Source organism: Mirounga angustirostris, unplaced genomic scaffold (assembly GCF_029215605.1).
Source record: "Mirounga angustirostris isolate CCGP_5_RB_7025 unplaced genomic scaffold, mMirAng1.0.hap1 SCAF_9, whole genome shotgun sequence".
In the NCBI taxonomy this organism is placed as follows: Eukaryota; Metazoa; Chordata; class Mammalia; order Carnivora; family Phocidae; genus Mirounga; species Mirounga angustirostris.
In genome coordinates this window covers 61415077-61435897 of record NW_026991717.1, presented here as the reverse complement: position 1 = coordinate 61435897, position 20821 = coordinate 61415077, and the positions used below count along the sequence as shown (strand labels likewise).

General features: G+C 51.6%; 1 protein-coding gene across 4 annotated transcripts in view; it reads right to left on the bottom strand.

Moving 5' to 3' along the window:
• Positions 1-20821, bottom strand: part of PLA2G4E (phospholipase A2 group IVE) — a 68166-nt gene that overhangs the window by 10435 nt on the left and 36910 nt on the right. For all 4 annotated transcript variants that reach the window (XM_064570604.1, XM_064570602.1, XM_064570605.1 and 1 more), the window contains 11 exons: positions 18944-19016; positions 12548-12684; positions 10453-10584; positions 9593-9633; positions 7118-7160; positions 6217-6280; positions 5242-5402; positions 5055-5144; positions 4659-4696; positions 2808-2943; positions 1402-1538 (listed from right to left, as the gene is read on the bottom strand). In XM_064570604.1, coding sequence (XP_064426674.1) covers positions 1402-1538; positions 2808-2943; positions 4659-4696; positions 5055-5144; positions 5242-5402; positions 6217-6280; positions 7118-7160; positions 9593-9633; positions 10453-10584; positions 12548-12684; positions 18944-19016 — 1052 coding nt within the window. The remainder of the gene's footprint in view (positions 1-1401; positions 1539-2807; positions 2944-4658; positions 4697-5054; positions 5145-5241; positions 5403-6216; positions 6281-7117; positions 7161-9592; positions 9634-10452; positions 10585-12547; positions 12685-18943; positions 19017-20821) is intronic.

The window sequence follows — 20821 nt, the reverse complement described above, 5'->3', positions numbered from 1 at the left end:
GCCCTGGGTCTCTTCTTGGCCTGGACCCAGCCTTTCGGTAGAGGTCAGGACAGCACCCTGAAACCCTGTGCCCTAGGTGACCTTGTCTGCAGCGTCACTGTTGTCTGAACAGTGGCCTCTTCCTTCATAGGGCTTGTCCTGGTCTGGGAAGGTGGGGGTTGGTCAAGAGATTTCGTGGACAAAAAGCACGCTGCTCTCCATAAGATTCACTCTTATTTTTATATGTTTAAAGAGCTTTCAAAACCATTAGAAATGATTGATTTTAAAAGGATACTTCCCAGTGCTTTCCCAGGCCAGGAGACCCTTCCCTTCCCCCCACTTCCCCCTAAGTTCCTCCCAGTCTCCTGCTCAGAAGGATGCAGGCACCCCTTGGCCCTGATGGAAGCAGGTTTTATCTCCTTAGTGTACCACCCATGGGCCATGCCAATAAACGTCAGCTGTCCTTCTGTCCCATCTGGGCTGAAGCCTCGGAGTTCCTGATGCACCAGCAGCCTTGGCCTTTCTAGGGAAAGTTCACATCCACTGCTCAGATGAAAGTTACCTAGAGCTCCTCCTGGATGAGGGGCCAGCTTGGGACCTCGGGGGCTCAGAGGCCCCAGTCCCTGACAGAAGAAGATGCAGCCCCTCGTGGTCAAGGGTCCCCTGCCAGGGCTGTGTTATGACCTCGGTGGGTCTCTTCCACCATAAAAATATTAAAAATTATGTTTTATGATTGTTGTATAAAAACAAATATAATAATGTTATATTTGTCCTCAGGCGAGAAGTTCTTTTTTTTTTTCTCCTGATCTTAAAAGAAGGTAAAACATTTTTCTGGGCTTCTACAAGCAGTGTGGGCCCTAGGCACGGTGGCTCCTGTGGAGAAGTCGACCTCACACTGGCCTCATGTTGTGGGGGGGGGGGTTGGCTCGCAGTCCTTGCTCACCAGCAGAGAGTGAGGGAACCCCCAGGGCAGAGAGAGGGGCAAGGCAAGGATGGGGGTGCGCTGGGGTGGGGACAGCCAGAGAGGCTGGGCCGGCTCCGCGCGGCCTCGGAGAGCTGGCACGCTTGGAGAGGGCACCTGCATCTTCCCGGCAGGATGGGTCAGTGGCGGGAGTGGTTCATGCGTCCTAGCCACTGTGTTTCTGGGTCCCTGCTGCAGCCCCAGAACACCCAGTACTGGGAGAGCCTCACACAACGACCCCATGGGGTCAGTGCTACTGTTAGACCCATTTTACAGATTCAGAAACTGAGACTCAGAGAAGTGAAGCTGCTGCCCAAGGTCACACAGCTATAAGGGGTAGAGCTGCCCAGGTTTTGTGAGTCACCCTACCTGGGGGTGGGGAGAGCTTCACCAGAGACCCCCAGCTAGCCTGTTTAGTGCTTGCTCTGGGCTCCACAGGGCAGTGGCAGCCAGGTCCTTACCAGGTGGCCCCAGACAGGCCAGTGATGTAGCTGGTACAGTTCAGGATGTTCAGCTTCTGCAGCCCCAGCAGGTGGCCATACATGGCAGTCATGGATCTTGTTCCACCCCCGGTGGCCATGATGGCTATCAGTGGTACCTGGGAGCATACAGAGGCAGACTATTGGGGCGGTGCGGGGTAGGAGAAGACACAGACTGACAGACGGAAGCTTAGAAAGAATAGTGGAGGAGGGAGAACTGGCTACAGACAGCAGAGAGCGAGGCACTGAGTGACCTGAAAACTGCCTTTCATAGAGTGATGGGCCACCTGGTAGGTCTAGAATTAGATCTTCGCTCCAAACCCAATAGTTGGTGAGGGTAAGCAGCTCCGAAGCTTCACACAGCTTGCTCAATCAGAACGTTGTGGCTGGAAGAATTCTTTGCACTGTTAGTCTAGCCCTCAGTTAACAGATGATGACGCTGGGGTCCAGCAGGCCGAGGGACTTGCTCGAGAATCCAGCTAGTGTGAGATTCCCTACTGGTTCCTTCTGTGCAAGGATATGATATTAGGGCACCAGGCCCAGACCTGGCACATGAGAGGTGCTCGGTATATATTGTATGTACAACAACAGGAATCACTGCTCCTACTTGATGTGGGAAGGAGCAGGGTTGTCACCTCTAGATTTACATAGGTCGAAGATGCCCTTGGTGTTTTCCCCTAAAGATGGGAAAGTGGGGAGGGCGATCCTTGCCAAGATGTACTCTCTTTATTTGAGCAGGGACGGTAAGATCCTTCTGTCTGCTAAAGCCCCATCAGAGCCCTCCTTGGGCACCAGGTCTCCATCCTCTTGCACTTGGAGGGTGACCTGCTGCCTGGGAGGTGTGGACCTCAGTCCCTAGCAGGGAGGTGACAAAGGGCTCTAACAAAGGCACACCTTCTGCCCCGTGGGAAGAAGCTGGCCCTGCAAGGGAAGCTGCTTCTCTGTAGTTTCCAGCTGCTGTTTTTTTCTGGGGGGGTTATGTATGTGTGCTATTTGGGGAGAAGAGAGAATTGCAGAACAAAGAGCCCAGGGCCTTTTGAGTGGAGGTGGTAGAGCTTCAGATGTTTTCCTGGCTGGGGAGAAGAGGCCGTTGTGTCTCTGTGTAAGTAAGACTTCATTAGTCACCTCCGGACCTGTTGGTGCATGGGGAGGAGCAGCCGAGGCCCCTTCCTTGCTCTCTCTACTTTGCCCTCCCCGCCCTTCCCCTTGCAAACACACAACTGAATCACATCCAGCACAGCCCTCAGATGGGCACCCAGGAAAGGCAGTGGCGAGGCCACCCTGGGGCAGAGAAGGGCTTGGGGGCGGCTGGCAGGGTGCGTTGTGGGCAGGACAAGCTTGGCTCAGAGTGGGATGAAGCCCCGGCCGGCAGGCCTCTGCTTACCCACCTCGTCCGCAGACAGGTCCTCCTCCAGCTGCAACACCTGTTGCAGGGCCTTTGCCGCCACCACCTTCCGCTTCTGCAGGAACTCCTGCTCGGCGGGGCACAGGCTGAAGCCCAGCCGCACATCCAGCGTCGGAGGGCTACGGGGACAGAGGACCTTGATAAGCGAGCCTGTAGACTTCACCACAATGAAGACATGACTTTAGGGTCAGTGGGTCATAGGCTTGAAGACTGGTTCTGCCATATACCATTTCTGTGACTTGGGGTCTCTGTTTCTCATCTGTAAAATGGGGCTAATCGTGCTTACCTCCCAGCACTGTCTTCAGCACTTAATGAGACTGACAAACAGAAAGCCCCTAAAGCCTCAGCTGACACACTCTGAGCAGGTCCTCGACAAAATCGGGGAACTCATCAAACCCTCCGCATCCTCAGCCTGATCTGGGAAGTCCAGGAAGGCTGCCCCAGGTATCTTCTACAACCTGAGGCTAGACATGGGTGACAAGGAGCCCTGGGATCATTTTGGCGAATCCCTCTGGACCAGGCTTTACAGTAAGGGGCTTTCCTGTGGCATTCACATTCTTTGGTAAGTTCTCCCTGCTCCTGGAGTAAATACTCCTGTGTGTTTGTGCAACTGACAAAACCCCTTCATATTCCTGATGTCACCCTCTCATCCGTACAGGTCCGCAAGGCAGGTGGGGCGGAGCTGCCATAGCATGTCCAACACTTGCCTTCTTTTTACCACATCCCTGCCCTGGACAAGTCCAGGCTCCTGGCCTGGCAGTCAAGACCCTAGCTGCTCTGTGCAACCTCACCATTTGCTACTTCTTGGAGGGGCCCATAGGCTTTCAGATTCTGGAAACAGTCCCGGTTCTGAGCCTTTGTGCAGCCCTTGCCTTCACCAGAAGCTTCCTCCCTCTGCCTACTCACATCCCTGGTGTCCTCCCAGGCTCAGTTTTCCAGGGACTCTGGGTGAATGGGCATTGACAATTTCTGACCTGAGTCTTACTTAGTGGCCTGAGTCACCAACCAGATCACATGTCCTTGAAAGCAGAGCCTGGGAGCTCTGCCATCATGTTTCCTCCATGCTGAGCACAGGCCTAAGACACAACTGTGAGGAAATAACTCTTTCCTTGGCCTCAACAAAAAATAAATAATAAAACAACAGTAATAACAACACTGGTTGATAGTTGCTGAGTGTTCCTCTTGTCAGATCACTGATTTTCAGCAAGGATGCCAAGACAATTCAGAGGGAAAAGAATAGTCTTTTCCACAAGTGGTGTTGGGACAACCCGATATCCACATGCAAAAGAATGAAGCTGGATCCCTATTTCACACTGTATATACAAATTAACTCAAAATCTGTCACAGACCTAAATGTGAGAGCTAAGACCATAAAAACTCTTAGAAGAAAACAGGGGAGTAAATCTTCATGACCTTGGATTAGGCAATAGTTTCTGAAATATGACACCAAAAATATAGGTGACAAAAGAAAAAATACGCATGCACCAGACTTCACCAAATTTCAAAATGCCTTTGCTTCCAAGGACATTGCCAAGAATATAAAAAGAGAACCTCCAGACTAAGAGAAAATATTTGCAGATCATATATCTGACAAGGGACTTGTATTCAGAGTATAAAAAGAACTCCTACAACTTAGCAATAAGAAACAAGTAACCCACTTTAAAAATGGACAAAGGATTTGAATAGACATTTCTCCAAAAAGATATAAAAATGGTCAGTAAGCCCATGAAAAGATGCTCAACATCATCAGCCATCAGGGAAATAGAAATCAAAACCACATTTCACTCCCTAGGTTGAGTAAATCAGAGGGACAGACAGAAGGAGGGTACTTTACCAGGGTGTAGACTTCATATGTAATTCACAGTTCTCACCCTGGGAAGGGAAAGATGAACAGCCTTTCAGGGATGACAGTTTAGAGCCAAGTGGTCCCAAGCGAAGGAGCGGCGTCTCGCCACATGGTCCACCCTGACTTGACTCAGCACACACATGTGCACATGCATATGCACACGCACACACGCTACCCTCCTTCCCTCTCCTGGATTCCCTCTATGATCCTCAGCTCAGCCTCTACACACCCTCTTTGGCTCCACAGTGCAGCCTGCAGTCTCCTCCCCCACAACACTCCTCTGTCCTGCCTGAGAGACCCCCCCACTGCATCTCCTCCCCTCCTGCTCTCCCCCTCCCCTCCCACAGGAGCTTCGGGCCGCGCTGCTACTCAGGGGCCCCTTACCACGGGCAGGGTCACCGTCTGGCCATCGGGGAGGCAGTCAAGGGGCTGGCGGACAGGGCTGGTCTTCCTCTGTGCACAGCAACAGCAAAGCTGGAAGGATGGGAGGGTTCTGTGAGGGGGTGAGGGGCTCCTCTGGCAGCCCCGCCTGCACGGGTCCCCCCCAGCCCCCACCGCCACTGTCTCGTACCCTGTGGCCCCACGGGCTCTTGGGCACGTCCACGTGCAGGCAGGGCTGGAAGTACTCGGGGTAGTGGAAGCAGGCTGGGTTTGCGCAGCAGGGCTCCAGGCAGCATGAAACGTGTTGGGTGTGCTCGAAGGACTCCTTCACTGTCACCAGGAGGTCCTTCACTGAAAGAGGGGACAAGAAACCTGGGCCCCTAGAAGCCTCTCACTTCTCTGCCACAACTTGGGCCAGGAGAAAGCTGATGAGCTGGCAGAACCTGGGACAGGGATTTAGAAGCATCTAGGGCACTGGTTAACATGTAGGTCCGGGCAGGGCCCAGGAATCTGCATTTAATGAGGCTGTGTATGATGCGGACAGACGAGGTCCCCAGCAAGCCCTGAGATGCTGAGTCCTCTGGACAGGTCCTCCTAGATTCTGCTTCTCCAGGAGGTGCCCTGCACTGAAAACAGGCCCTCACCATACGACCAGTTTGGGGGTGCGGCTTCTTCCCCCTCCCTCTCCCATGTCTGCACAGCCATGCTGCTCTCCTGAGATGGGACGGGGCAGTGAACAGAAGCTTCTTGTAACTGTGGGTCTCTTAGGTCCCGGCCAGCCATAAGATGCTGGGACCTTCCACGAGGAAGGGGCACAGCTGGAGGGGCCGTGGGTGCTGTCAGTGCCCACCTGTCCTGGGGCTGACCAGTGTGCCAGACCAGGGGTGCAGCCCCGACCCGTGTGGGCAGAGCGGGCCGTGCTGTGTCACTGACCCCGGCCCAGGGCGCTCATCAGGCCTGAAAGCTTCTGAGGGTCCCATGGGTGCCTGGAAGTGCATGTCCCTACAGAGCAGGGGGGAGGCCAGGGGTTCATGGCCTCTGAGGGTGAGGTGATCCTGAGGAGCCCCGGCCAAGCTCAGCCGGGACTGAGCCCAGGGCAGCTGTGGGAAGAAACACTGACCACCACGCCTGTCCTCCCAGCAGCAGAAGAGGTCAAAGGACTCACTTTTCCTGCTCTTCTTCCGCCTCTGGCATTCTGCATGAACCTCCAGGCGGGAGACTTGCCGAGACTGAAACAAAGGAAGGGAGGGTCAGTCTGAGCACCATCTGCCCCCTCCCTCTGCCAGGCCAAATGGAGGAGATGAACCAGGGGATAAATTCAGCGCTAGTCGGATTTGGGGCTGACTCCAGGGAACAACGGTGTGCTGACCACCCAGTCAAGACTTGTCATCTCATTAAGAGATGGAGTACTTGAAAATGAAGCAGTCCTGAAAAATCTAGGCTATATGGTCACCATTTACTAGGGGTCATGTTCTCAGCTACAGGTCAGGGATGGAAGCTGCACGATTTGGTCCAAAATAAAAAGAGGGAGCTTTCCACTGTGAGCTTTGGAAGTGAGAACTTCCAGCAAGATAGTCTTCTAAAAGTCAGATTCTTTTACCACAACCTCCTAAAGACTGATTTCTGGGGGAGAGATCTCGAATCCTGAGGCTTTAGATGCTGAAGTGTCTGTACCAACAGCGGAATTATGAAAATCTTTTAAAACACCGAGCTTATGCTTGTAGAGGAATTGGAGCTGGGGGGGAAGGGGACAGAGGCTGAATATGGGAGGAGGCTGCTTGCAAGTAGGTGCTTTTATTGGGGAGGTTCCCAAGGAGAGGGTTCACCCTTGTGGGATATGGGATGCTGGGCCAGGGGATGGATGCCCGAGCTCCCACCTCCCCAGCAGGGGCCTGGCCCCTGCCCCACCTGCCCAAGCCCCGTTGGCCTGCTTTAGTTAGTCTGACTCCTGGCAGGCTCTAGGACAAGGGCTTAGGTGGGCCGTATTCTCCCCACAGTTCTGTTCCCCTGGGAGCGGCAGCCGCGGGTGGCCTCTGGAGCTACAGGAACCTGGAAGGACAAATTACCACGAGCACGCCATTGGTGATGAGCATCTCGGGTGGAGAGGGACTGGAAAACAAAGTGAGAACTCCTGGTCAGTTATATCATTCTTGCTTGATTTCTCAAGAGGTGTTAAAGAACCTGGATAGGGTCAATAATGAGATAGCAGAGCCTCCTTGATCCTTATCAAAAATAGCAGCTTAAGAAATCTTAGATCACAGGGCGCCTGGGTGGCTCAGGTGGTTAAGCATCTATCTGCCTTTGGCTCAGGCCATGATCTCAGTGTCCTGGGATCAAGCCCCGCATGAGGGCTTCCTGCTTGGCAGGGAGTCTGCTTCTCCCTCTCCCTCTGCCCCACCCCACAGCTCACTCGTTCTCTCTCTCTCAAGTGAATAAATACAATATTAAAAAAAAAAAGCAACCTTAGATCTGTGGATTGTCAAGGAGAAAAGTGGCATACATTTTAAATAGAATAGGAAAAAAATAAATGTATAGGTTGGAAAGAAGAGAAGAGTTCCTTTTTTATTTTTCTTTTTAAAGATTTTATTTATTTATTTGATAGAGAGAGAGAGAGTACAAACAGGGGGAGTGGCAGGGAGAGGGAGAAGCAGGTTCCCGCTGAGCAGAGAGCCTGACGTGGGACTTGAACCCAGAACCCTGGGATCATGACATGAGCCGAAGGCAGTCGCTTAACCAACTGAGCCACCTAGGTGCCCCTCCCCACCTTTTAAAGGGTTAACTATTCTTTTTTTTTTTTTTAAAGATTTTATTTATTTATTTGACAGAGAGAGAGAGAGCACAAGCAGGGGAGTGGCAGGCAGAGGCAGAGGGAGAAGCAGGCTCCCCGCAGAGCAGGGGAAGCCTGATGTGGGACTCGATCCCAGGACCCTGGGATCATGACCTGAGCTGAAGGCAGTCGCTTAACCAACTGAGCCACCCAGGCACCCAAGGGTTAACTATTCTTATGCTCAACTAGATGCATAAGTTGTGCTTTATGCACAACTGTAAGGAACTATGAGGATAAACAGGTAGCAGGAAAAGGCCCGAGCCTGCCACCTGCAGCAGATGTAAAGAGTTCTGGTAGCAGAAATGACCCATTCTCCTTTCTGGGCTTTATTTAATTCATGCATTAAACAAACAGTTCTGACCCAGCCGGAGAGGGGCCTGGTGCATATGAAATGTCTTCATGTTATAAAGTCAAGAATATAAGTCTCCAAGGTTACAATTAGCCTATGGGAGTCTACAGCTTCCCTTGCCAAAATTAGGCCCAAGATGATTGTGCCTCCAGATCAACTCTTACTACCAATTTTGACATGTTTCATTTTGCAAGCTACAAGGACTTTTTCCCCAAGTCTTACTGAGTCAAGAATTGGAGGAGAGAGCCCAGATGTTCTTCAATGGGAGACAAAGTTGATTTTAATTTGTTAAGCAGCTGTTGTGGGTAAATGAGGCAGCCCAAAGAATTCCAAGTGCCCCTAGGTAGAGGACTCTCTCAGAGTGGAGTTTGACAAGCTCTTGTTCTAACTCCTGCCTCTCACCCTCTGCATTTTCCCGGGCTGATCCTAAGTCCAGGGGCTCAGCCCTATCAGGGCTACCAGGAGAGGAGTCGGCTGCCCAATCACAAGGCACACTAGTATCCTGAGCAGGCTTCTCCCTTCTCTCCCCTTCTCTCTTTGTCCTCTTCTCCTTCCTATCCTCCAGCTCTGGGGCCCAGTTCTACTTTAGTGCCCAGCATACTCATATCTCCAGGACCCTGGGTCATTTTCCTAGTTGAAAATGATGAGAAATAACCCCACGTGTTGGACCTGAGCATCTCCTTGATGTGGTTCTAGAGTTGGCTGCAGAGGGGGACAGGCTGCTTCAGGCCAGAGTTTGGGGGAAGTTTTTTTTTTTTTTTAAGATTTTATTTATTTATTTGAGAGAGAGAGCGAGAGAGAGAGAGCACACATGAGCAAGGGGGAGGGGCTGAGGGAGAGGGAGGAGCAGACTCCCTGCTGAGCAGGAAGCCAGACTCAGGGCTCGTGGGGCTTGAACCCAGGACTCCAAGATCATGAACTGAGCCAAAGGCAGACAAGTAACCAACTGAGTCAGCCAGGTGCCCCTGGGGCAGTTTGTTTGAACAGTTCAGGGCCAAGGAGGAAACCCCCTGGTCCTGACCTCTTTCTCAGCCTGGCCTCTCCAAGGCCCCATCACCATGTGGCAGGAATTCTTCCCAGAGGCCACTCTCAGGAATTCAAGGGAGCTGAGGCAGGCAATTTGGCCAGAGTTCTAGATCTCTGAAGCAAAACTGATGTCAGTAGAACAAGATGAGTAGGGCTGGGGCCCAGGCACCTACAGTATTTAGAAGCTCCCAAGTGACTCTGAGGTGCAGTGTGGGGTGCCAGGAGTGAGAGTGGGAGAGGCGAGGGCAGCAAAAAGGCAGACCAGGCTCTGAAATGCCTGCTCGGAGCCACTTGGGAGTCAGGACCATGGCGGGGTCCTAGGGGGCTGGGCCTACTCACCTCTCCTCCAGCAGGAACTCTACCTCCAGCTCTTCCATGCCCTGGCAAGGGGGTAAAGGGAAGGCAGCTGTGACCTGGGGCTGCCCCTGTCTGCCCCCCAGACATGTCCCTTTAGCTTCTACCCCCAGCCTCCCATTGCTCGCCTGCCTTCCCAAGGGGCTCAGTACCCAGGGCAAGGGAGAGTTGAGATATCGTCCCCAGCCAGCTCAACTCTGAAGGATAGGGGCCCCTTCCCTCATCTATTCCTTCACACCTCTCGTTGTGTAACTTCAGGAAGTTGTGACTTCACTGGATCTTAATTTCCTTGTCAGAATGTAAGCCAGCCAAGAGCAGGGATACTCGTCCCCTGCCGTGTCCCCAGGGCCTGGAACAGTGTCTGGCCCATAGTAGGAAATCAAGGATTTGTTGAATGATTGAATTGATAACACCTTGGTCTTTTCTAGCTCTGACGTTCTCTGATGGGCAGATTTGCCCTTTTTTACCCTCATCTGCCTTCCGTCCCCTGGGCTATCTCAGCAGCAGGACTCTGAGGGGAAAAAAGGGAACCAACACGTACTTCATCTCCATTTTGTACCGTGAGCGGTGCTAAGGGCCTTAATTATGTTTTCCCATTTCAGCACCACAACAGCCCTGTGAGGTACGTATCATCGTTGCCATTGGACAGATGAGGAAACAGAACGCAGAGGAATCGAATACATTCTGCAAGGTTACACAGCTGGTAAGCATGGCACTGGGACTGAGCCAGCAGTACTGTTGTTTCCTGACTCGGTGACACAGAGAGAAACCGTAGGGTGGCATCATGAACATAAGCAGCTGCTCCCATGGGGCAGGAGGCCGCGGGCCTGGACACCAGCACCCACCTCCGGGTTGAGTGGGAACTTCACATGGGTTTTCTTTCGGAAGCAGAGTTTGGTGAGGTCATAGAGGATTGTCAAGAGATGGTCATCTGGTGTCAGTGTATCTTCATCACAGATGCTCAGCTCTAGCACGTTCTAGGGGAGAAAGGAGGGTGCAAGTCTGGTTAACGTGTTTGCATGGGCCCATTTTCCTAGGAAGGAGGTGGGTCTGAGGAATGGGGAACAGCACAGAGGTCCCTGCTCAGGTATGAGAGACATTTGTAGAATAATGAACTCAGGGGTGATGGTATCTAAATCCTCCTTTCTAATTCTCTGAAGACTTCCTGACCCTCTGCTCTGAGTCTCCTGGAGAATTTTGCTCTTTTGCAAGGTTGGCAAGGGCCTGTGAAGTGTAAGGGATATCATTTCACCTGGGGGAATGATAGGAGGGCAGAACAAGCAAGATCCTTGCCAACTCATAGACTGTGTTCCACACTGGGGCCCCTGGAGCTGAAGACAGCCCATTAAATGCTAGAAAACCCAATTAAAAAAAACAACAACCAACAATTCAGGGAAGCTAACACCTTAACACTCCTGGAAGGTGATGTGGCAGATTACAGGGATTCTCATACTTGATGGGCTTGGGGTGAGGTGTTTGAACTCTATCCTTTGATTCATCAGCCCCTAAAGAGGTCTTATGGGTGGTCTCAAAGCTGCATGTCAAGAGTTGAGCAGCTACCCTGACATCTGGCTGAACACTGAGGTCAATGGTTTTGGGTAACATGGATTAGCCTCTGAGGTCTCTTGTTTCAAGGACCCTGGGAGATGAGGGTTGGGGCTGGGTTTGCCTCTTTGGTCCTTATCAGGTGGACATAAAGTGGTCTGAGGGTTCCTTATTGAACGAGATCTGTTGACCTTGTAATTACTAGAAACACAGACATGCCCCAGAACCAACCCCATAGATTCATATGAGCAGCCCCATAGGTCTTTAGACAAAGGAAGTCGAAATTCTGATTTCAAGATGGCAAAGCCCATGCCAAAATCCTCCTTCCTCGCCAAAACCATAAATATGATAGAAGAGATATTTCTATAGTAACAAATATAAAGCCCTTCTTTAAAAAAGACTTATTCATTTATCTTTGTGGGGGGGTGGTGGGCAGGGGCAGAAAGAGAGGAAAAGAAAATCCCAAGCAGACCCCAAGATCATGACCTGAGCCATTATCAAGAGTCAGAGGCTTAACTGACTGAACCACCCAGGTGGCCCTAAAGCCCTTCTTGAAAACAAAAAAGACTTATCATGAACCAGAAATAAAGAATCACCCTAAAATATGGAAGCAGAAAGCTGGAGATATCAAGCCTCAAATGCCCCAAGACTGGGGTTGATACCTCCATGATGAGGCCAAGTTTGTTTTAAGAGCACTCTGCTGAGGGGGTACCGGGGTTGGCTCAGTCAGTTAAGGGTCCGACTCTTGATCTTGGCCCAGGTCTTGATCTCATGGTCATGAGTTTCAGCCCCACATTAGGCAAAAAAAATAATAATAATAAAAATAAAAAAGGGCACTCTGCTGAGTTGGTCACAGCTCAGTATGCTCAAGGGAGAACTCTCCCATAGGAGAGTTGCCATATACCTGAAGAAGGCCAACACAATGAAACAAAAGCCCAATAAATGAAAGAACAGACACTCCAGGAATTAGAAATAATAAAGCCTTCTAAAAAGGAGTTAAGATAAGGAAAACCCTCTGGCTGGAATTAGACTGGCCTTGGACCTAGTGAATAGAATGGCCCTTCCCCTCCATGTATTTTCCTACTTGGAGCATGTTCTGAAACACGCTCAGTTTTGTGGCAGGAACCACAAATTCCAGCAACAATTAGGTAGAAGGGCAAGAGAGGAAGGAAAGAAGGTAGAAGGATAAGTAGACTCAGAGGGACAAATATGAGGCAGGCCTAATGAAGAAGTGGGTGAGTGGGAAGATGGGTCACTAGGAGGAGAAGAAGTGGGTGGGAAGAAAGACAAATAGACATAAGAAGGACACAAAAGCAAACAGAAGGACAAGCAGGCATGGAGGAGAATAGAAATGTAGGCAGGGCTGACAGACACATGGTGTCCTCTGAGTCTCACCTTCACTTGGCTCTGGATCTGGAAGCTGAAGGTTTCATTCCACTCTGGGTTTGGGCAGTTGGAGATGGTCCTAGTCTTCAGCTTCTCACGAGAAGCGGTGGGCAGCCAGAGGCTCACAAAGCAGTCTGTCTGGCTCACTGTCCAAGGAAGACAAGGGTTGGGGGGGAAGGGTGGGGAACCAACCCGGGTCCAGAGAGGAGAGTGGAGAGTCAGAAGGAAACCTCAGGCAAGTCACTTCCAGAGCAAGCCCTAGTCTCCCCTCCTCACTCATGGGTCTGACTCTCCAGAGACCTTTGTCCCAGAACCCCCGAGAAGACCACAGCCTACAGGCTAGAAAATTTAGAGAGGGGGTTCATGTCCCACTGATCACTCTCCTGGACATAGATGGCTCTGGCTCTTTTCAGAAGCATCCCAGCTCCCTGAGCAAATGCCTGCTAGGTTGGGACAAGGTCTGGCTGCACAGTTTTTCCTCCACCAGGGGAAGATCTGGAGGACCAGCCCCCACAGAGTCCAGTTTAACTCTTGCCTTAGCACAAGGTACCAGGAAAAACAAAGTGGGGCTCTGCTCTTCCTCCAGGCTGGTGAGAAGCAGGGGAACAGAGCCTGCCCAGAGGGCCAGGATGGGGAAGGGCTTGGGTGGAATAAGAGTTTAGGAGAATCTAGAAGCAGGGGCCATCATTTACATAGGACTAATGTCTTGACTGCACCTAGCCAGGCTCTTTATCCCTACACTGGTCTCCTAGCCTGAGGCATGTGACCTAAGAAACCTTCACATCTGAGGGCATGTACTTTTTTTTTCTCATTTGAAATGAACAACCCAAGGGTGATGTTGCTGGATGTGTTCTGGAGAAGGTACAAAGGCTTTGTTCTTAAAAGGCCCTCCCAAAGTAGAGGAAGGCCTCTCAGGTCTTCTGGCTGGAGCAGCAGAAGGCATAGAGGTGAAAAAAAAAATTCTACCTGGGAGGAGGGAGGAAGAGGTGCTGTACCTGCCCTTGTCCCTCTCCTGGCAATCTGCTGGGGTAATTCCCAGGGTACACACCAGATGTGTAGAAAATGGTAAAAGTCAATACAGTCTCCGGTGTCAGAGAATCCTCTAGATGGTGGAGCTGGTGTGAAGATAGGATTGACCAAAACTAGTTCATAGTTATTAGTAGTAATGTCCTGTGAGAATGAAAGGTGTCCCCCCTGGACTGACTAGTCTTACATTGTCATTCCACTGAGAACATTAGCAGAGTTAAGAACCATGGTTTGCATCATAAGCATCCCTAGCTTCTGATTTCATCTCCGATGTCTGATTAATCTTTGAGGCCTTGACGTTCAGTGAATTGGAATTCATGGCCCTCTTCCCACTGAATAAAGGTGGGATGACACTGCCTTTTAGAGGTCATAATTGCTTAATCCAGACACAAAGAATGACCAAAACCCAGAAGAATCTAAAGAAAATGATGACCTCATCATCCCCACCCATCCCCTCCATGTCCAACCTGCTCCTCCGCACCATCAATTCAGATGGCCAGGCCAGACCTCAAGTACCATCCTTGGCTCTTCCATGACGTTTAACTCCGTTGACCTCTCCAGCCCACCCACTTCTTACTTGTACCACCCCTGCCCTGTTGCAGGCCACCGTCTCCTCTGCTGCCGCTTACCGACTGGGCGCCCTGGCTCTTGTCTTGCCCTACTCTTGTCTTTTCTCTCAGGAGAAACCAGAGGGATCTTTTGAGAGCTGACCATATTACTCCCAGTTTAAAATCTTGCAGTAGCTCCCATCTGCCCTCAAGAAGAAGGAGTTCCAACCGCTCAACATGGCTGTCTCTCCCACTTCCCCAGCCTCAGCCTCCTCGTTCTACTCTCCCTATCACCCAGTCCCTGCCCTGCCACCACACACACACACACACACACACATACACACACACACAAAGTGCTTGCACTCACCCTCTAGACTCCAGCCAAACCCAGTCACTTGTGGGTCTCAGAAGTGCCATGCTGTCTTGCCATTCCTTCTGCTTAGAACACCGTTCTCTTCCACTTTTGCCTCACCCTTCCCTTGGCTAGCCCCTTCAGGTTTCAGAAGGAACCTCCTCTGGAAGCCTTCCTTGAACCCCCACATCTCGGCCAGGTGCCCCCCCCAGCTTAGAGTCTCTGCCCTTCTCTTGGCAGGGCTTGGCTACACTGCACCCCAGTGCAAGTCAGAGCATCTGTCTCCACTGCACCCTGAATGCTGGGAGGGCCTGGAGACCATGTGTCAGCACTTACTAATCATTTGTTGAATAAATAAATGAATTGAATGGAAAAGCCCAACTTCCTGCTTGAGAGCACTGTATCAAATTCTGGGCTGAGTCACCCCAGATATAGGTAAGCAACTTGGATCTCTAATTGCTCTGCCTATAGGGAGACTCCCCAGGGATCTCCTGGGATCCCTCCGTTGGCTTTTCCTGGAACACCCACCATTCCTCCTCAGCCTGAGACATTCTCCTCAGGTCTGCCTCTTGTATAGTAGGAAGGAGCCTGTAGGCAGGGACCCCACCAACTCTATACCCATTTACTTAGCATGATTTGATCGACCCCGTAAAGGCCCCTTTGCTTCTAAAATCCCTTTCCTATTATCAGTCCATGCCTAAAATTCTCCCATTAAGCCCATTAAATAAAATCTCAGTATTTTTGGGCGCCTGGGTGGCTCAGTTGGTTAAGCAACTGCTTTCAGCTCAGGTCATGATCCTGGAGTCCTGGGATCAAGTCCCACATCGGGCTCCCTGCTCGGCAGGGAGCCTGCTTCTCCCTCTGACCCTCCCCCCTCTCATGTGCTCTCTCTCTCTCATTCTCTCTGTCTCAAATAAATAAATAAAATCTTTAAAAAAAAAATCTCAGTATTTTTTACCTAGGGTTTAAATCTCTAGGTAAGATACAAATACTCCTAGAAGAGACAGGATTGATCAGACACCCACACTTCCAGCACTGATTTGTTTTTCAGTTCTTTCTGAGAGAGCTGGTCCCACCTCTCTCCACAAGGTTGGGAAGGAGAGTGCAGCCGAAGAAAGGGGAAATCCTTGGAAGGGAGAGATGACTTGATGGAGCAAGGCCGCCAGGGGCCCGGAGGATACTCTGACTGGAAGGGGAGTGACCGGCATGCTGGCAATAGAGAATGGTTAGGCAATGCTGACCCAATTCTGAGGATTTCAGAGACTGCAGGGGATTTCCTAGGCATAGATGGTTCTAATCCTTGTTCCTCTTAAGTGATAGAGGGCTTAGTCATTTGAATGACATGTCTCCTTTCCTGGGATATGGAGGGCAGAAGATGACTCAATGAGATCTACAGATGTTGAGAACATGATCTTCCTAATACCTCTAGAGACACCGCCTCGCATCACTTGGGGTACTGGTTTGAGTTTTAACTTGATTTTCCCAAGAGGAATAAAAGCTCTTGGCCACTGGGAGGTTTCCAAGTCCACCCTATCCAGTCCTGGCCCAGGGCTGGGTGGAATGCTCCTTGACAAGCGAGTCATCCCTGAATCTCATCCCTTTCAGGCTCCTTGAAATCTTGGGAAACTCAGGCACACACTAGAGGATTGAACCAGAGTGGAGCTCATTTTTGATCCAAGCTAGAAGAGAACAATTTGGGGCAAGAGTAACCCAGGACCCAGAAGACATCATGATAGTCACCAACCATATCAGGCAAGGCAGCAACAGAGCCCAGCCTAGGTCCACTGTGGGGTCTACACATACGGGCCTTGGGCTGGCCCTCCCAGACACCATGGATGCTTCCCACCCTGTTCCTCAGGGGAAATGAGGACAACATAAACAATAAGGGGTTCCCCAAGGGGACCTGGAAACCTCCCAAAGGCAGTCTGTGTGCCAGAGGGACTCGTGGGGAAAGGGAAGAAGAAGGTGGTGGGTCCGACTTCAGCCCGTTTGTCTGGCTGCCTCTTCCCCCATCCCCTTACCTCTGGGATGTGCAGGGGATGCGTGTGGCAGGAGAAGACAGAAGAGAGAGGCTTGGACAAAGGGAAGGTCTGCACACAGATACAGGCATGCCACAAGAGTGTGCAGCCTGGGTGACCCGCAGGGTTGGGATGGACACACCTCAGGAGTGGAGACAGATGAGGGCAGCTGTGGGCATGTGCAAGCTGTGGGTATCCCGGGGATGTGGGGAGTGGGTGGGCACTGCCCGGGGGTGGGTGAAGTGTCTGAGTGACCCACCGTGGCATGGGCAAGAAAGGCAGAAGAGGTGGCCAGGCCCTGCCCAGGGAACACTTCTCCTCAGCTCACTCTCCGGTGGCCTGGGAGGCCCCGAGAAGCCCGAGAAGTCCCCGGCTCTCCTGCCAGCCTCTTGGCAGAGCCGGGCCCAAGCTGGACGCTGGCTGACCTGGGCTCTGGACACCCGCCCTCCAGGGGGTCCAGCTGGAGTCCTTCCCGACCACTTGGCTTTCCCTCAGCCCCAGGGCCCTCCCGCTTCTGCCCTGCACACTCATGCCTGCATTGTGGCAACAGTTTCTCCGCAAGTTTGTCAGCTTCTCCCCACCTATGCTCCAGCATAGTCTGCCTCTTGCCTCAGGAGATCATGCAATCCCTTCCTCAGGAGCTCGGGTGCCCTGTCCCTTGGATCCCCATCCCTCCTCTGCCGGGCCCCAGCCTCCTTCTCCTGCTTGTCCCCTCTACTACTCCCACCTTTAGGCAATCATTAGCCCTCACGTGCTGAATGGGTGACAGCAGTACCCTCAGGTTGTTCAGAGAAGCAAGTGTTGTTTGGAGGCGGCCCCCGGCAGGTGCTCACAGAGGCCAAGTGGCTTCTCTCCCGCCCTCAAGATGGCCTCTCCCCTCAGATCGGGCTCCCAGGACCTCTAGGCGCTCACACTCTGCCCCTCTCAGACTCCAGGTCCTCAGAGCAGCCTTCCTTAGCTACTCCCGGCTTTCAGTGCCCTCCTCCAGTTCTTTTTTAAAGATTTTATTTATTTATTTATTTATTTATTTATTTATTTATTTGAGAGAGAGAGCATGAGCAGGGGGTGGGACAGTGGGGGGGCAAAGGGAGGGGAAAAGTCTCCAGCCGACTCCCTACTGAGCATGTAGCCCTACGCTTATGCTGCTCCCCTCTCATAACCTGGAGATCATGACCTGAGCCCATACCAAGAGTCAGAGGCTTAACTGCTTCACTGATTGAGCCACCCAGTTGCCCCCAGTTCTTTTTACTTTTTTAGTTTTTAAAGATTTTATTTATTTATTTGACACAGAGAGGCACAGCAAGAGAGGGAACACAAGCAGGGGGAGTGGGAGAGGGAGAGGAGGGAGCCCAATGCGGGGCTCGATCCCAGGACCCTGGGACCATGACCTGAGCTGAAGGCAGACGCTTAACGACTGAGCCATCTAGGCGCCTCCCCCACCCCAGTTCTAAATTCTATAATGACAAGTTAGAATGCCATCTCCTGTTACTAGTCTATAATTGCTTCGGGTATAAATGTCTCCCCTTGTTAAAATGCACACTTGGTATCATAGCTCTCTGCATTCTCTGCCCCCCTGAGGCCCTCTCTAGCCTGAATCCCAGGGTGAGGGTAGTACGAATATAATGGAGCTCTGGGGAGCCCTGGTGGCTCTTGGACTATTCCTGTGTGGTCACCAGTGAGTGGGGACATGCTCTCAGCCAAAGGGCCTTGACACAGAGCTTTCTCCTCCTTGAGGGCCAAGCTTCTCTCTGGATGGGGCAGGTTGAAGGTGGCATAGGGAGGGGATCTGGGTTCTCCGGAGTTCTCAAATTCCACCCCAAAGACAAGCGTGAGGGGAGCATCCTGCCTACCCAGATGCATTCATTTCTCACTGAAGCCAGAGACTTCCCAGGGCCCCCCCTAACCTGGGAATGCAGCAGGGGCTGGGATGAGGGCGAAGTTAAGTCTGCGAGAAAACACCGCACAAACAGCGCCAGTGAGTCAAACTGCATCCACGGGACTACGCTGCAGAGCTGGCGCAATGTGGCTTCTGTCGTGAACTCCAGAACCCAACTTAGAATCCATGCGCCGAGAAGGGGCACTGGGGCTAGGCTGACAGATGGGCCTCTCCCTCTCCTTCACCTCTAACAGCACATCAACTCATGCAGAAGCAAGGAGGGCCCAGTGTGGGAGAAGCTGATGCTCCTGGAAATGGGTGCTAGAGGAGGGGGGAGTGGGGAGGAGAGAGTGAGGTGAACAGGGTTCTCAGACCCAGGCGGACTGCAGGGGCTGGTCGTGCCAAGGTCACAGGTGAGAGGAGGGGCCTGGAAAAATGATGTAAACCCCAAAGTCTGAAATACAACCTGACTATGGCAGACACCCCCCCCCGCACCCCCCCACACCTCTGATGTGTCTCCAGCCAGAGCCTGACTCCAGCCACGTCCCTCAAGCAGAGAAGGAGGGAAGACAGGAGGATACTCACCCCTATCAGCCTGTCGGACGTTTTTCATCCGGATGACCTTCACGGTCAGTAGGTGGCATGGAGACAGCTCGCCCTGTGGATTGAGATGAGGTTAGCAGGCTCACTCCTCAGGCAATGACAACTGACAGAGAGAGCGGCTCAAGTGGGCCACAGGCTCCCACTGCTCAGACCCAAGAAGCCTCCTCCCAGTCAATCTGCATTTCTGGGCTCCGGAGGATGCTGCTGGTCCCCAGGGCTGCTGAGGTGAGGGGCTTTCTCCTCCCCCCACTACGAGCCAGCACCCCTTGGAAGGGGACGGCTTCAGGCCTGTTCTGTTCATGCTTCTCCTGGTTGAATCTCAGGATTTGAAGTCCCTTCCCCGAGAGTTTTACCCAGGCTTAGAGGAGTCTGTTTACCATCACTCCTAGCCCATGCCTATGGCAGATGCCCTGGGATCCCTCCCACGGACCAAATGACCATATTTATAGAGGCCTTTGAACTAGAACCCTTTACACTCCACACAGTTCACCCTATGTTGCCAAAATCTCGTTATACATCTTTAAGAGGATGCAATTCTCTATTTAAAATATTATGGGGGTTTTGGGAAAATCACAAAAATATGAAGAAAAAGAAGAGTCTCCAGCATCCCACCACTCAGAGACGATCACTATTATCACCTTTTTGGGGTTTTTTAAATGTTATAATTATTTTTATTTTCAACACAGATAGTTCATCTGCCTTGGCTATTGTCAGAGATAATAATACTGCAAGAGCAAGCTAGCATCTATTGAACACTTACTATTTGCCAGACACTTTTCTTACATTTTAAATCTTGCATTTTTAAATTGCTATCTTTTTAAATTGTGATATAATTGACATATAACATTGTATTCATTTTAAGTGTACAATATAATGATTTGATATACAGATATTGCAATATGATTACCACAATGAGTTTAGTTAACACCCACCACCATACATAGTGACAATGATCTTTTTTCTTGTCATGAGAACTGTCATCATTTTGATGTCTGTCCTTCCAGCCTCTTCCGGGGTTTCATTCTAGGCAGCAACTCCAGAATGATGCCTGGGAAGGTTGCTACATAGACCCTGAGATAGAATTAGGGCCTCTTCCTCCTCAATCCCCAACAGCTGCCTCAGAATCAGAGCAAAAGCCAAACGGACAGTTATAAATAGGTGTGAGGAATCCCTTCGTGAGGTTAGCTCTGAAATATTGGGTGTCTTCACGGTCAATAACTTGATCTCACAGGATTCTGTTTGGAGCTGTATGACTCGAGCCAAAGGCCATAAACACCACTTCTCCCCTGGCTCTGGAAATAGGGCTGGGCCTTTGGCCAGACCCGTTCTGGGCAGGGTGGGCTCCTCATTTCTCACCCCCCTGTCAGGCGGAGCGGGTGTCCTGGTCTGATCTGGCGAGAAGAGGGAGTCGGTTTTCACCCAGGAGAGAGGTTGTGGCAAAGCCTGTTCTCACTGGCCTACATTCTCAGAGGAGCATCTAGAGTTCATCTAGAGTACATCTAGAGTTCAAATGGGCGGCCAGAGGTCTCAGCCCAGGCGAGGGTCAGTCCTCAGGGACATTTCATAGTGTTGAAGGGCTCTCAGCCATCACGGCCCTTCTCCTACCCCCCAGAGGGGCTGCCCTCCCCCATGTGTCTTGTCTGGAAGGGCATGAGCATTCATGGCTTCCCTCAGGACCTCACTCGAGGTCCCCCTGCCTTCCAGGAAAAGCCCTCTGCTGTCATCTAATCCTGGCACCCTCTAGGGAGGCTGCCCACCTCTTCCCACTCTGACTCAGCAGCGCTAACCACCTCAGCGACGACCTGACGAGCGTCTGCCATATGCTAAGCGTAGTGTGTGTTCCACCTCACTCAGTCCTCA